Source organism: Cannabis sativa, chromosome 1 (assembly GCF_029168945.1).
Source record: "Cannabis sativa cultivar Pink pepper isolate KNU-18-1 chromosome 1, ASM2916894v1, whole genome shotgun sequence".
NCBI classification, from domain to species: domain Eukaryota; kingdom Viridiplantae; phylum Streptophyta; class Magnoliopsida; order Rosales; family Cannabaceae; genus Cannabis; species Cannabis sativa.
Genome location: NC_083601.1, coordinates 46,186,584 through 46,202,798, shown reverse-complemented (window position 1 = coordinate 46,202,798; position 16,215 = coordinate 46,186,584). Strand labels below are relative to the sequence as shown.

The window sequence follows — 16,215 nt, the reverse complement described above, 5'->3', positions numbered from 1 at the left end:
CAATTAATTTTGGTTATTTAAATATCATAAAAAAATAAATTTAAACTGTGGTAATCTTAGTTGATATTTAATGATCAAATTTAAAAAGAAGCAAAAAAGAAAATACTATCACAAAAATATAGATAAAAATTAAAGAATTAAGTGTATAAAATTAAAATAAATTACTCTTATATTATTTTTGAAAATTACTCTTATATTATTAATTATTAAAATAAGAGTCTCTTTTAAAAACTGTTATTTAATATAACAATTGATCAAATTAATAATTTTTGTAAAATATAGGATTGAAAATAATATTCACCTTTAATTAATTAGAAAAAAGAATGTAATCTCTTCGGAAAATTCAAATATATATTTTTTTAAAAATTATAATTTATTTTTATTAATAATTTTACACTTAATTTTAACCTAATTAATTATATTTATTTTCTCACTTCGTCTCTAATTTTATAGGAGTTTCAAGTCTAACCTTTTTTGGCACCTCTTGACTTGAGTAAATAAATAGAGCCTACCCTATATATGTGATGTGATGATCATAACGATTGCAATATATATCCAAATGAAATAAATCTCATCTTAATTATGACCATCCATCTGTAAGCATAATTTCTTACTATCTTAAAAAACCTAACTTTGTGGAAGACTATTACTTATTTATTATTCTCATTAATTGTTTTTTCTTTCCTTAATGCTTATTACTCCCATCTCAAAAAAAAAAAAATAAATAAATAAATAAAATAAAGGCTTATTACTCTCATTAAATTTTAAACCTAACTTATTGTTTTAGCTCGTCCTATATATTATTATCTAGCTACTTTGTTCTAGAAGCTTTTTCTTATTTTCCTTGTCAATTTATATTTCCATATAATAATTCTATTTTTTTATTTAGCCAATAAATAAATTTAATTGAAAAAAAATAGACCATGTATTTTTATGTATTTTTTTAGTGTTATGTAAATGTATAAAAGCTAAAAGTATAGTTTCTTTTGAGAAATTTGAATTTATATGCATACATTTGGTGTATATTAAATTTTTGAACACAAGCTAATTAAAATTAAAAAAAATAGACACACTTTATATTCATACCCGTTATACCCTTATCTTTTCTCTTCTATACTGATGGTGGTCCGATGGTAACCCGACGCTGCCCATTTTTTTTTTATGTTTTTATACATAAAAAAAGTAGCATCAGGTGACTATCAGACCACCAACGGGCCACCATCAGACCATATCTTCATTTATAGTGTTAAACTCCATTCATTAAGCTCGTCAGGAAGGCATCGGGCCACTATCGGACCACCATAGGACCCCATCAGACCATATAATCGGGCTACCATCGGACTTTCGTCTTCAATCTTTACTCATTTTAATAACAAGAAGACATTAAACCACTATCGGACCACCATTGGACCTGACAAAAAAAAACTATTTTTTTGCCCAAAACTCAAATCTGGCCATTTTCAATCCTAAATCTAATATCTACTCATAGAACAAACATTAATCATACAATTTATTCCTTTGACAATATTGTTGAAGCCGTGGTTGATAGAGAAGTCATTGGGCCTGTGGTGATCATTGGGTCAGTGGGTCAATGGGTCTGTAGTCATGGTGGTCGTTGAGAGAAGGGACCAAGGTTGTGGGTGGTGGGTTGTGGGTCGATTGTGTGCTCCTCCGTGTGCATGTTTACAAAGAGAGAGAGAGAGAGAGAATGGGGTTTGAGTAAAAAAAATGACATATTCTTCTAATTTTAAATAGTTTAAGTGTAGAAAAAAAAATTGGTCCAATAAATACATAGTTAGTCAAATTTCTCCTAGTTTTTTAGGTTTAAAAATTTATTTGAGAATAAAGTTATAGTCATAATTATAGAATTTTTCCTAAAACTAATTAACTAGATTTTGGTTGTAGCAGGGCATAACTATATGTGTGTATATTATATATATATGATAGAAAGTTATATATGTGTAATAAGTTGAAGGGGGTTGGAGAGAGGTTTAGATATACATATAATTAGAAAATGGAGGTGGGAGACCTTTATAGAGCTGGAAACAGCTTGAGAAATATTAGCTTGAGAAGTAGTACTTCTTCAGTATGGAGAGGCAATAATAATAATAATAATAATAAAGATGAGTATTTTTCAAAGTCTAGAAGAGAAGATGATATAAATGATGAAGAGGCTCTTACTTGGGCTGCACTAGAAAAGCTTCCAACTTATGATCGTTTAAGAAAAGGGATTTTGACTACTTCTAAAGGAGAGACAACTGAAGTTGATGTAATTAATCTTGGTTTTAAACAAAGAAAAGACTTGCTTCAAAGATTGGTTAATGTTGCTGATGAAGATAATGAATCTTTTTTGTTGAAGCTCAAACAACGCATCCAAACGTAATATAATTTTTTTTTTTAATAAATTTCAATCACAACACACGTAATATTAAAATTCTATTATGAGATTTATATTATAATTATTACAATTAATAATAACTAATACATTTAATTTTTGTTTTGTTAAGGGTTGGAATTGACCTTCCCACTATTGAAGTGAGATTTGAGAATGTTAAGGTGGAGGCAGATGTTCATGTGGGAAGTAGAGCTTTACCTTCATTCATTAACTTCTGCATTAATATAATCGAGGTAATAATTAATATAAACTTGTTAATTAATATATAATGATCAATCTTAATATCTTCTTATTATTATTATAAATTATATTTTGATTGAAGATGTTGGTAAGTTTTTTGCCAATACTCAAAAGCAAAAAGAAACACGTGACCATACTTGATGATGTTAGTGGAGCCATAAAGCCAGGAAGGTACGTAATTTGCTTTTGTTTGTAATTTTAAATTTATATTTATATATAATTATAATTACTATTGTTTTGATGTTAATTACTAGATTGACCTTGTTATTGGGTCCTCCAAGTTCTGGCAAAACCACACTTTTATTGACTCTAGCAGGAAAGCTTGCCTCTGAATTAAAGGTAATTACAACACAATAAAAACACATAATAAATAACATCAAAATCATCAAACTTTGATCCCTTTTAATTAAGACATGAAAAGTACTTATTATTTGGTACAGTTTTCTGGGAGAGTGACATATAATGGACATGAAATGAATGAGTTCATTCCTCAAAGAACAGCTTCTTATATCAGTCAACATGATGTTCATATTGGAGAAATGACTGTAAGAGAAACTTTGTCTTTTTCGGCAAGATGTCAAGGAGTTGGAACTCGCTATGGTATTTTATTTATTTATTTATTTATCTATTTTGTGTGTTACTTTATATTGTACAAGTTTTTGGTATTATTGAAATTACGAAAAATATGTGTAGGTAAATTTGTAAATATTTTAGAAAATCTGATTAATTTATACTAACAAAATTATGGTTTTTTTTTTTATATATATGTTTTTAGGTATATATATTTGGGTAAATTGCGGCATAAATACTTAATATTTCATATTTTATACACTTAAATATCTAATGTTTATTTTTAGAGGCAAAAATACCTAATGTTACAATTATCTTATACCGTTACTACCACTTCCGTTTTTAACTCATAAATATGGACACGTAAAGTGTCCAAATGCATTACATTTATTTATTTTATTTTAAAACTCAATATTTTCTTAATGTCAGAAACTAAATGTTACTTGTTTCAAAAAAAATCTGTTCTCATAACAATTTTACATGATATTGGCACTTCAATTTGATAATCATGTTCCATATATTATACTGGTTCACTCAGCTATGATAATTTAATATTGCATCTCTCTTATTTTTTTAAAAAACAAGTAATATTTATTTTTTTATATTAAGAATATTAAATTTTAAAATAAAATAAATAAATATAATGTATTTGGGCCCTCCACGTGTCCATATTTATAAGTTAATAATGGAAGTGGTAGTAACGGTGCAAGAGAATTGTAACATTAAGTATTTTTGCCTCCAAAAATAAATATTAGGTATTTAAGTGTATAAAATTAAAAACATTAGGTATTTATGCCGCAATTTACCCTATATAGTATTTGAATTTTCTCACAAATTTGTAAGAGGGTTGCTATGGTTATATTATAAAAAGGGATAATATTATATAAAATATTATTTCTTAATAAAAAAAATTACATTTTACCTTTGAAGATTTTTTTTTTATACTTTTACAATTTTTTTATAGAAACAACACAAAACAATAAGAAAAGTACATAAAAATAACAAGAAAATATCATCCAAACAACATAAAAACAATAACAAAAAATCAACAACAAATTAAAAAGAGTATAACAAAAAAAGATTGTATAAAAATTGTAAAAATATTTAAAATTTCATATAGTGGTATTTTTGTAATTATTTTTATTATTTTTATGTATTTGTGAAATAATCCCTTATAATAAACACTTTCATAAAAAAATAAATTTATAATTAATTTCTGATAACAAAGAAAATAATAATTAATTTACATATCTAAAACAAGATCATTCCATAAAAAAAAACCTACTACAAAATCTATCAAAAATGATTAGCTATCTTATGTACATATACTTATGTATAATTGGCAGAAATGCTTGCTGAATTGTCTAGAAGAGAGAAAGAAGCAAATATCAAACCAGATCCAGACATTGATATCTTTATGAAGGTAATTAAATAAAACTTCATTTAAACAAAATTACTTAAATCACCATTTTTCTTAAATTATAGTATACATAATTATATTTTCTCAAATTTTACAAAAGTACTTTAAAAAATAGTGTAATATAGTTATGGGCGGACTCATTAATTACAACATATATTTATAATTAAATGTAATAAATATAAATATAATAATAGGTTTGTATGTTGGTGAAATATGCCCTTCAATTTTTTGAACTTTTTCATTTTAAACAGATGAATGTTATTCTCTTACAATAATTTACAATATAATTGTTAATAATTATTTTGGATTTAATTTTGATCTTTATTGTTTGGTAGGCAACGTCAACAGAAGGGCAAAAATCAAGTGTGGTGACAGACTATGTTTTAAAGGTGAAGCTGTCTCGTATGAATCCCTTTAATAGATGATTTTTTTTTTTCTTTCAAGGAAAATGATACAGGTTAAAATAACAAAAGTTACGCAACAGATGAAGATTGTCTCCCATCTATAACAGTTCATTGTTTAGGAGGCATGCAGAGATACCCCAGAAGAAATAGACAATAAAACCAAATCATAATATCAGAAAAAAAAAAAACCTCAAAACTGAGAGTTGTCACTTCCCATCCACTAATAGAACACCTACAAAATAATGAGGAAAAAAAATTAATACATTATAAATATTTAATAAAAAAATAAAATTTCTCTTACAAATAAAATAAATAAAATATGAAATTTTATATAAATAGTCACATAGAATTCTCTAATGTATATATTAGAGCTTATCTATTCTCATCACTACGGTGACTACACTAAATTAATGTGTTATTTTTAGACCAAACTGATCTTACAAAATTAAAAATAGCCATATAATAACTATAAATTAATGTGTTAGTTTAATTAGTTGGTGTTAATTATATTTAATTACATACAGATTCTTGGTTTGGAAGTATGTGCTGATACAGTTGTAGGCGATGAAATGCTAAGGGGTATCTCCGGAGGACAGAGGAAACGAGTTACAACTGGTATTTATAAACCTTTCTTTTTACTATTCCCAATCTTATATTATATATATATATGGTTGTAAAATACCATTGAATTGAATTACAGGGGAGATGCTGGTTGGGCCATCAGGGGTATTGTTCATGGATGAGATTTCAACTGGCTTGGACAGTTCAACCACGTATCAGATTGTGAACTCATTGAAGCAATATGTTCACATCTTCAATGGAACTAATGTCATCTCATTACTCCAACCAGCACCAGAGACTTATGATCTTTTTGATGATATCATTCTTCTATCTGATGGTCACATTGTGTATCAGGGTCCTCGTGAAAATGTGCTTGAGTTCTTTGAATTTACGGGTTTTAAATGTCCTGAGAGGAAAGCTATTGCTGACTTTCTTCAAGAGGTGATTATCATCATCATCATCATCACTACTTCAACTATAATTATATATAGAAATATTTGTGTAACATGTTTATATATACATTTAGGTAACATCAAAGAAAGACCAAGCTCAATACTGGACAAGAGGAGATGAAGCTTACAGGTTTGTGAGTGCAAAAGAATTTGTTGAAGCATTCAAATCGTTTCATGTTGGACAGAAAATAAGAGAATATCTTTCAACACCATTTGACAAGACTAAGAGCCATCCAGCTGCTTTGACAACAAAAAATTTTGGTCTCAACAAGATGGAACTTTTGAAAGCATGCATGTCAAGAGAGTACTTAATCATGAAAAGAAATTCCTTTGTCCACATCTTTAAGATTGTCCAAGTAGGGATTTTTGTTCTTGATGATTCTTATAAGTTTTCCCATCTGAATTTTGACATGATCAAATTATGTTCTTCAATTTTTGAAGCCGTTAAAAATTCTCCTGAACTATTAAGATTGTTGGAATTAAGAACTAGTTTAGGAGCATGATTCGGTACATGTCAAAATTTAAAAACACGATTTAGTTCGGGAAAATTTTTAACAACCTAAAAAATTGGAGGGCAAATCTTATTGGGTATATGTTAGGGGCAAAAATCTTTAGTTAGTGTTTGTTTAATTAGTTTATGATGAATCTTTTTTTCTTTTATAATAATTATTGTTTATTTTTGTATATGTATACAGCTTTCGGTAATGGGGTTGATTCATGGGACTCTTTTCCTAAGAACAAAGATGCATCACAGGACATTAGAAGATGGTACAATCTATCTTGGTAGTTTGTTCTTCGCAGCATTGATGATAATGTTTAATGGAATGTCAGAGATACCTATGACCATTGCCAAGCTTCCAGTGTTTTACAAACAAAGAGATCTTCAGTTCTTCCCTGCGTGGGCCTATGCAGTTCCATCAATGTTGTTTAAGGTCCCAATTGCTTTTCTAGAAGTAGCAGTGTGGATCATTTTGACATACTATACAACTGGATTGGAACCAAGTGTTGTAAGGTACATACATATATACACATCATTGATTTGATTGTTTATATATCATGCATTTTTAATTAGTTTCTTATTATTATTTGTTAATTTGCAGGATGTTTAGGCTTTATTTTATCTTAGTCATTGTTAATCAGATGGCCTCCGGACTCTTTCGATCTATTGCAGCCCTTTCTAGGAATATGATATTTGCCAACACTTTTGGGTCCTTTGTGTTGCTCTTACTTATGGTACTAGGCGGTTTCATCTTGTCTAAAGGTAAAATAAACGTTTTAAATAAATTCGTAACTGATAGATTCTTTCTTTTGTTTTTAATTTTTTTTTTATATTATGCAAACAGATGATATCAACAGTGGATGGATTTGGGCTTACTGGGTAACCCCTTTGATGTACGGTCAGACTGGAATTCTTGTTAATGAGTTTCGTGGAAGCAAATGGAATAAGGTAATAAATAAAATGTTTCTACAAACTTTTTGTTGTCTTTTTGTGAAACAAACTAATAATTAAGGGTTAATTTGATTTGTTTGAGGTTTCTACTTTTATTAATGTTGTTTCCCATAATAGGTTACACCAAACTCAACAGAAACTCTTGGAATTCAAGTGTTAAAATCTAGAGGATTCTTTACTGATTCTTATTGGTATTGGCTTGGCTTTGGGGTGTTGGTTGCATATACTGTTCTTTTCAACATTTTGTACACTTTGGCTCTCAATTACCTTAATTGTAACTTCCTTTTACTTTCATCTTTTGTTTGGATATACTAAACAAAATCATTAAGTAAACTAATTTCATATAACATATTTTGTGCAGCAATTGAAAAATCACAAGCTCTTTCTAATGAAGATCCTGAGAATAATGATCATGAAATCCAAGTTGGCAGAGAAACAAGAACCAATGAAATACAACAAACATCATCAATAAATAACACTGGTGAAAATCAGAGTAAAAAGAAAGGAATGATTCTTCCATTTGAGCCACATTCCATTACTTTTAATGATGTTATTTACTCAGTGGACATGCCACAAGTGAGTTATTAATAATAATAATAACTAACATATTAGCTAGAGAGAGCTGTAGAGTTTGATCATTCACACAGATGAAAGATTTAAATTTTTTTGAACTTGAACATGCAGGCAATGAAGAATCAAGGTGTTGTTGAGGATAAACTTGTTCTACTAAAAGGGGTTAGTGGTAGTTTTAGGCCTGGTGTATTGACAGCTTTGATGGGAATCAGTGGAGCTGGTAAGACCACTTTGATGGATGTGCTTGCTGGTAGAAAAACCGGTGGATATATTGAAGGCGATATTCGAATTTCTGGTTACCCTAAGAAACAAGAAACATTTGCTCGAATTTCGGGATACTGTGAGCAAAACGACATTCATTCACCTCACGTTACTGTTTATGAGTCATTGCTTTACTCAGCATGGCTTCGTTTACCAACTGAAGTTGATTCAGAAAAGAGAAAGGTTAGTTCCTTAAATATAGCAAGCCAAGTAATAAAAAATAGAAGAAGTTGCTAACAGATTTTATTATGTATTGGAAAGATGTTCATTGAGGAAGTAATGGAGCTAGTGGAGCTCACTCCACTTAGACAAGCACTAGTTGGATTGCCTGGGGTCAGTGGTCTCTCAACTGAGCAAAGAAAGAGGTTGACAATTGCGGTTGAGTTAGTGGCAAATCCTTCTATAATATTCATGGATGAACCAACTTCAGGGCTGGATGCCAGAGCTGCTGCTATTGTTATGAGAACAGTTAGGAACACAGTGGACACTGGCAGAACTGTTGTGTGCACAATTCATCAACCAAGTATTGACATCTTTGAAGCCTTTGATGAGGTAATTTCTTTCTCCAAATAATGTCAAATTTCTTATGTTCATGACTAATTGGAACATATGTTGTTTTGTACTTGTAGCTATTCCTTATGAAAAGAGGAGGAGAAGAGATATATGTGGGGCCATTAGGTAGACATTCTTGCCATTTAATCAACTATTTTGAGGTATGACTAATTAGATTCTTGGTTTTATTTCAACACTGAATTTTCAGAGTTTGAGTTTGAGTTGAGCCTTTTTAATCATGCTATTATGGATGCAAATTTGGTCGTATCAAGCAGGCTATTGAAGGTGTGAGTAAAATAAAAAATGGTTACAATCCAGGAACTTGGATGTTGGAGGTTTCGAGCTCAGCACAAGAAATAGCTTTGGGTGTTGATTTCGCCAACATTTACAAGAATTCAGAGCTATGCAAGTGAGTAGAGTACACTACACCTACCTATAATTTCCTTCCTTTCTGCTACATTAATACATTATTTATAAAGTTATAAATATATGATGGCAAATTGGCATTGCACTCTGTTTCTCAGGAGAAACAAAGAATTGATTAAAGAATTGAGCAGTCCAGCTCCTGGTTCTAAGGATCTTTATTTCCCAACTCAATTCTCTCGATCTTTGAACACTCAATGCATTGCTTGCTTATGGAAACAACGACAGTCATACTGGAGAAACCCGCTTTACACCGCTGTTAGATTCATGTTTACCACTTTCATAGCCTTGATCTTTGGTACAGTGTTTTGGGACTTGGGATCTAAAAGGTAACAATAGTAATATCATGTTGCAGCAAAGTAACAGATGAGAGTACATATTAAAATGTGAATATGATGAAAATTACATTTGCAGGTCAAATATACAAGATCTTAGCAATGCATTGGGATCCATGTACTGTGCTGTTTTGTTTATCGGTATACAAAATGCATCATCCGTACAACCAGTAGTTAGCGTAGAAAGAAGTGTGTTTTACAGAGAAAAAGCCGCAGGAATGTACTCTGCTTTTCCTTATTCATTCGGACAGGTACATTAAATTATCTGAATTAAAAACAATTAAAAAACCACAACACCAATTTTAATGATTGCATTTGCATTTGCATTTGCAGTTGGTGGTTGAGATTCCATACATATTGTGTCAAAGTGTAGTTTACTGTCTAATTGTGTATGCAATGATTGGTTTTGAATGGACTGCTATAAAGTTCTTCTGGTTCTTGTTCTTCTCATTCTTTTCAATGCTTTACTTCACTTTCTACGGCATGATGGCTGTGGGAATCACTCCAAATAATCACATTGCTTCCATTATTTCCTCTGCCTTTTACTCAGTATGGAACCTTTTCTCAGGATTCATTATCCCTCGGACAGTAAGTAATGTTACTTAATTAATTATATATTTAAACGACTATAGTATAGTATTAATTAATTGATTAAGATTTAATTTAACAGAGGATGCCAGTATGGTGGAAGTGGTACTATTGGGGTTGTCCAGTATCATGGACATTGTACGGACTGTTAGTATCCCAATATGGAGATGTGGATGACGTGATTAACGCCGTTACAGGTGAAACTGTGAAACAATACTTGAGAAGCTATCTTGGTTACAAACATGACTTCATTGGAGTTGTTGCCGTTGTCAATGTCTTATTCGCTCTTCTTTTTGGATCCATCTTTGCCTTCTCTGTTAAGATCTTAAATTTTCAGAATAGATAATATACTTCATTAATTATAATTTTAATTACTAAATAAAATCTCTCAAAAACTATTTATATGTAGGGAATTTTTTGAAAGACATTATATATTTTTTGTCTTTTCTAATTTTTTTTTTGGAACGAAATTATAATCTAATTATTTTTATATGATATGTTAACATCTTTTAGGATATATATTTTAATTAATTTATAATGTTGAAAATATTACTCAAAATAATTAATTACACGTATATAAATAATAAAAACAAATAAGCTTGTGTGTAATTTATTCAATCGATTTTAATTGTGAATCAGAGCACTATTATATATATGTAAATTGTAATATATATTGCTGGAAAAAATTATATAAAATGTAACATATGGCGAAAATATTATGAGAAAAAATAAATTGCAATTAAAAATAATAAAAGAAAAGATTATGATGAAATATAAGCGAGAAAAATGGTGAGATTATAAAAAGATACCCTTTTAATATATGTGGGCACCATTATTATTTTTTTTGTTTTTCCATTGCTAAAATTTAATTAGTGAAAAAGTAGAATTATTATTAATAATGGATTTTTTTCGTTTCTGGAAAGGACCATCCTGATAATTTTGCAAGAAAGTGGGATATGGTATATATATTTGGTCAATGTAAGAAAGTTTTGAAAAACTAATTTTGAACTATCATTTTCTTTCAATTAAAACTATAATTCCGGATTGGTTGGCTAATCTTCCGCTGATTTTTCGCATGTATTATATGATTTCAATTTCCTAGTGTTCAAGGAAGCTTCTTTTCTTTTGGATAAACAAACTTAATTTTTTTGATTTATTTAAAAACAAAAAAACTATACTAAATTATTATTATTATTATTATTATTATTATTATTGGCTATGATTTCTTTTCTATGAAAATGTTTTCCACATTTTCTAAGGTGTGTTTAGAAGTAACTGTGTAATTACTAGGTAGGGTAATTACTAGGGTGGTAATTACACAGTTTAGTAATTACACTATATTTTAAAATGCAAGGTGTGTTTGGATATGATGCGGTAATTACATATGAATTCCTAATATCTTGTTTGACAAAATAGTTAGTAATTACATGGGAAAATAATATTTTTTTAGTAGCTAATGTTTAATATGGAAAGTTTTTAATAATTACACAGTGTAATTACATCCAATTCTCATGGCCTGGAGAGTGTAATTGGAACTCCTCAGTTACTTCCAATTACACAGTTACAATGTAATTACATGGTCAGACAAACATGTCAAATTGTGTAATTACCTCCAATTACACACAAATCTAATTACATTGTGGCTTTCCAAACGCACCCTAAATTTATACTTAAGCATGTGAAAAAGTACACGAATTCATCAAGTATACAATTTGAATACAATTTTGTATACCCCTAGTATATGATATTATTATTAATACATGGGATATTTACATCTAATTTGTTTACGGGTAAATATTTGTTTCATAATATTATGTTATATTTTAGTATTGTTTAATATGACAAAAAATTGCCTTTTCAAATTTAATTAATTATTTTTTTACTATTAAAATTTAGGGAAATTACCCCACAAACTAATTTTTTTTTTTTTTACGGTTTGAGTTGTTCTGGTTTCTCCTATAATTTCTGTTTGCTATGTGAATTTTAGTTGCAATCTACGTTATCTGTTACTATGAGGATTTCTATGTAGAATTTCGTAAAAATATGAAAAAAAAAACTATTTTGAAATATAAATAAAAAAGCCCTAAAATTTAATTATCTAATTATGTATAATTGAGGAAAATTTTATTTTTATTAATTAAATTTAAGTTTAACATATAATATAATTTGAAATATAAGTATTATTGAAAATATATAGGGGAATCACTTTATATAATATTTTTTAATATTTTTTTTCATTTTTACGATTTGTTCGGTATTTATTCTGGTAGTTTCTATGTGAGTTGCTATATGAGTTCGGATTATAATTTTTTTAAAAAAAACTAATATAAATTACAATTTAAATTACTCTATTAGTTGCTATGTAGATTTGTGTAAACAAAAACACTACTTTAAAAGTGAAAATGTATATATACTAAATCAGTATTTTGATAAAATCCAAATAATTATCTAGCCAAAAATTTATATTCACTAATGATCCATATACACACAAATTAGAGACACTTACACACTATGACACTTTTTGGTATGTTGTATTAAGTCGTATTATATTGTATTGTATTATATTGAATTAGATTATATATCGTATTTTTATATAATACTATGTTAAATTTAATTTATACTAAAATATTATATATTTAGGTGTTCTAAAAGTCAATACCACATATAATTTTATATTAAAATATTGCATCAAATATAATTTAATATAATACTATACAGTACGATACGATGTAATACAGCGTACCAAACAAACCCTCACTAAATAAAATAATTTGACATATAACTTATGGATGTACATGTTATCATATCCTAATTTTACGAGTATTGTTATTAGGTATCAGTGTATCATGATCGCCAATATTTCTATAAGATGATATCTTATAAATTGTTAATTAGCAATTTTTTATATTTATTATTAAAGTAAAATAATTAAGTATAACTAAATAGTAAATTACACTAATAACAATACGACACCTATAAATATTTTAGGTTACATATTCTCTAGTTTCACTTTCACATATGCTAAATTCTTTTAAACTTTTTCTTAATTGTTTTTTATATGTCATATATCATAGAGTATCAAATATTCTAAAATATTTTATAATTGATATATTAGCATTGTTATTAGGCATTAGTAGTGACTAGCACTTGTAGACATGTCGCTTTGCGATTGACTGACAATATTCCCTAAAAGTTATTACATTAAATTATATAAAACTTGATATTTAATTGAGCTAATAACAATATTAACACATAAAAGACACGAGACACCACTAATACATTCTAACATTTCTGTTAATATATCATAGATTATTAAATACCCTATTTGCTTTTGATCGTTTCTTCATTATTATAATAATTATTTTGAAATGTGCACACGTAAATTTAATAAAGTTTGACAGAATCATCCTACACATATATAATTAGTAATACAGATACATAGATATATATTAATTATTTTATAGACTAGCTAAAATCTAGAAGATTGAATTATTAATTGGACTTAGAACTTAAAGAAAAATATTATTCATTGGAGAAGTTATTTATTAGACAATGTCATAAGTAGCCTAGTTCATTATTTTTTTTAATTACTCCATATATTATTTTTTTTATTACTCTATATATTCAACCTAACTTTTTTTTAATTGCTCTAGTAGTTGGTTAGTTGATTTCTATGTGAGTTATTATGTGAAATTTGGTTCCAATTTAAATTATTTTATTAGTTGCTATGTGAATTTTTGTAAAAATATATAAAAAATTATTTTAAAATATATAAAAAAAATCATATATGAAAAAAACTACTAACACTAAAGCTTGTCCTTAATTGTCTTTTTTTTTTGTTAGCCCTAGTATAACATCATGCATATAATGATTTTTCTCAACTTTAGGACATTTAAACAAAATTAACCTTTTTTTGAAAAGTGATGGTTCATTATAATGAAAAGACCTTCGGTCATTACATAAAATATTTTTAGGAATGGCAGAGATAGAAATACAACCAATCTAATTATGGGTAAACACCTACCTAGCCACAGGATGACCATAACATTATACAGAATTAACTTGATGATTATGTCCATTCATTCATGTATAATCACGTGATACGGAAGAGAAATTAATAAACATTAAGAGCATGTTTGGTATTGTTTTTTATTTTTTGTTTTAAAAAATTATTTTTAGAAATGAAAACAAAAAATAGTTTTTGAAGTTTTTAAAACACAAGTCATGTTTGGTTAGTGATTTTTAAAAACAATATTCACCAAAGGTGAATTGGTTTTTAGAACAGAAAACAACATTTTGTTGTTTTCAAAATTCTTGTTTTTTGTAACTTTGTTTTTTGAAAACTGTTTTTAAAAAACAGGGCCAAACAAGCTAAATTATTTTTAAAAATAATTTTCTGTTTTTAAAAACAAAAAACAGTTTTTAAGTTATAATGCCAAACATGTAATAATATTTTTCTTCTTCTCTGTTTTTTCCTTTGAATTATTGATTCTTTTAGTTAATAACAAAACATAAAGAAAAGCAAATGTGCAGATAACATTTGTAAAATTTTTGTTGTGAGTGTGAAATAAAATAACAAATTAAAATGATTGTGCGTGACCATCTATATTAGGTATAAATAATATTTTTTTTTTGGAGAATTTTTTTTAGTTTTTTTTTTAAACCAAAGTTCTTCATTCAAAAGAATATTTTTTTTTAGTTTTAAATTACTATATATATCTGTTCTTCAACAAAAAAAACTATATTTGCACTAAATAGACTTTGGTAAGTCAAAAAAAAAAAATTAATAAATAAAAAATAGACTTTGGTAAGCCATGCAAGTGCAGCCTCCACGAAAAACATTGTCTTCAGTCAAGATATGGCAACAAATAAAAATCAACCATTTTTTTTTTTCCAACAACAAAACATAATAAATAATAATCAACCATATCCCCACACCATCAACTAGATCTTATTTTTTTAATTATTTTTTTTTTTTAGAAAAGGCTAAGAAGATATTATGAGAGTCATGAAGAAAATTAAAATATTAATTAAATCAAAATAAAGATTTCCCTTATCCACTATGACGATTGGAATGACCTACAACCAATAAGAAAATATTAAAAATAAAAACCCCAACTTTTAACTGTGTCTAAATAGTTGGGGTTTAATTTAGACACTGTTATTAATTTTAGGGTAAATAGCGGCATAAGTACTCAAAGTTTTAAGTTTGTAAGCGGCATAAACTTAATGTTTATTTTTAGCGGCATAAGTACCCAATGTTTGTAAAACTGTAATTTTCCTCTAGTTTTGTCAGTATAAACTCCGTTTTGGATTTATTAAATGAACATTTAGAAGTAACTGATACTACATGTTTCTGTCTAGACCGAATAATGAAAAATCTGGACCTTATATGTGGTCTGTTTAAGAAAATAACAAAGTTTGTATTGACGAAATTAGAGAAAAATTACAGTTTTACAAACATTGGGTACTTATGCCGCTAAAAATAAACATTGGTATTATGCCACTTACAAACTTGAAACTTTGGGTATTTATTCCGCTATTTACCCTTAATTTTACAATGATTATTTTTATCATTTATTGGAGTTCAAAATTATGAATAAAAATTTTTAATTTTAATTTTAGGATATAATATTAGGTTAAATTATTTTTTTTTTCTTTTTTAGAAAAACAATTTTAGACCATTTTTAAGATTGGAAAAATAGATAATGTCATACCACGTGTTTTTTGAACCATACTTTGGGAGGACCTTTTATTTTATTTTATTTTTTCTTTTGAGATAAGAAAGAGAACAAAAGAATGTATATGTTGATGAGTTTCGTTAATTTTCAAATATGTATAAAAGTAAAACTATTGACTTCCAATTTCATCATATTGATCATAGAATAGAATCATGACGAGGTTCTAGAACCAATTACATTTTCCTTTTTTTTAAAAAAAAAAATGAATCAATTATACATTTTACTTTTCATATTCAAAAGTATATAATTT

The 16,215-nt window shown here is 27.6% G+C and overlaps 1 protein-coding gene across 2 annotated transcripts; it reads left to right on the top strand.

Annotated features, from left to right (window-relative positions):
* Positions 1-1,825: 1,825 nt before the first annotated feature.
* Positions 1,826-10,721, top strand: LOC115705239 (pleiotropic drug resistance protein 1). 2 transcript variants are annotated; one of them, XM_061117835.1, is made up of 23 exons: positions 1,826-2,379; positions 2,508-2,628; positions 2,718-2,806; positions 2,890-2,974; positions 3,076-3,235; positions 4,552-4,628; positions 4,961-5,014; positions 5,554-5,644; positions 5,730-6,031; positions 6,117-6,398; positions 6,738-7,054; positions 7,143-7,303; positions 7,386-7,489; positions 7,610-7,766; positions 7,854-8,068; positions 8,177-8,509; positions 8,588-8,878; positions 8,956-9,039; positions 9,154-9,287; positions 9,403-9,630; positions 9,716-9,887; positions 10,187-10,224; positions 10,307-10,721. In XM_061117835.1, the coding sequence occupies exons 1-23, from the start codon at positions 2,015-2,017 to the stop codon at positions 10,374-10,376; spliced, it is 3,930 nt and encodes a 1,309-aa protein (XP_060973818.1). In that variant the 5' UTR covers positions 1,826-2,014; the 3' UTR covers positions 10,377-10,721. The 2 variants fall into 2 exon arrangements, with proteins under 2 accessions (XP_060973818.1, XP_030488378.2); XM_030632518.2 differs by having other exon boundaries at positions 9,970-10,224.
* The last annotated feature ends 5,494 nt before the right edge of the window (positions 10,722-16,215 follow it).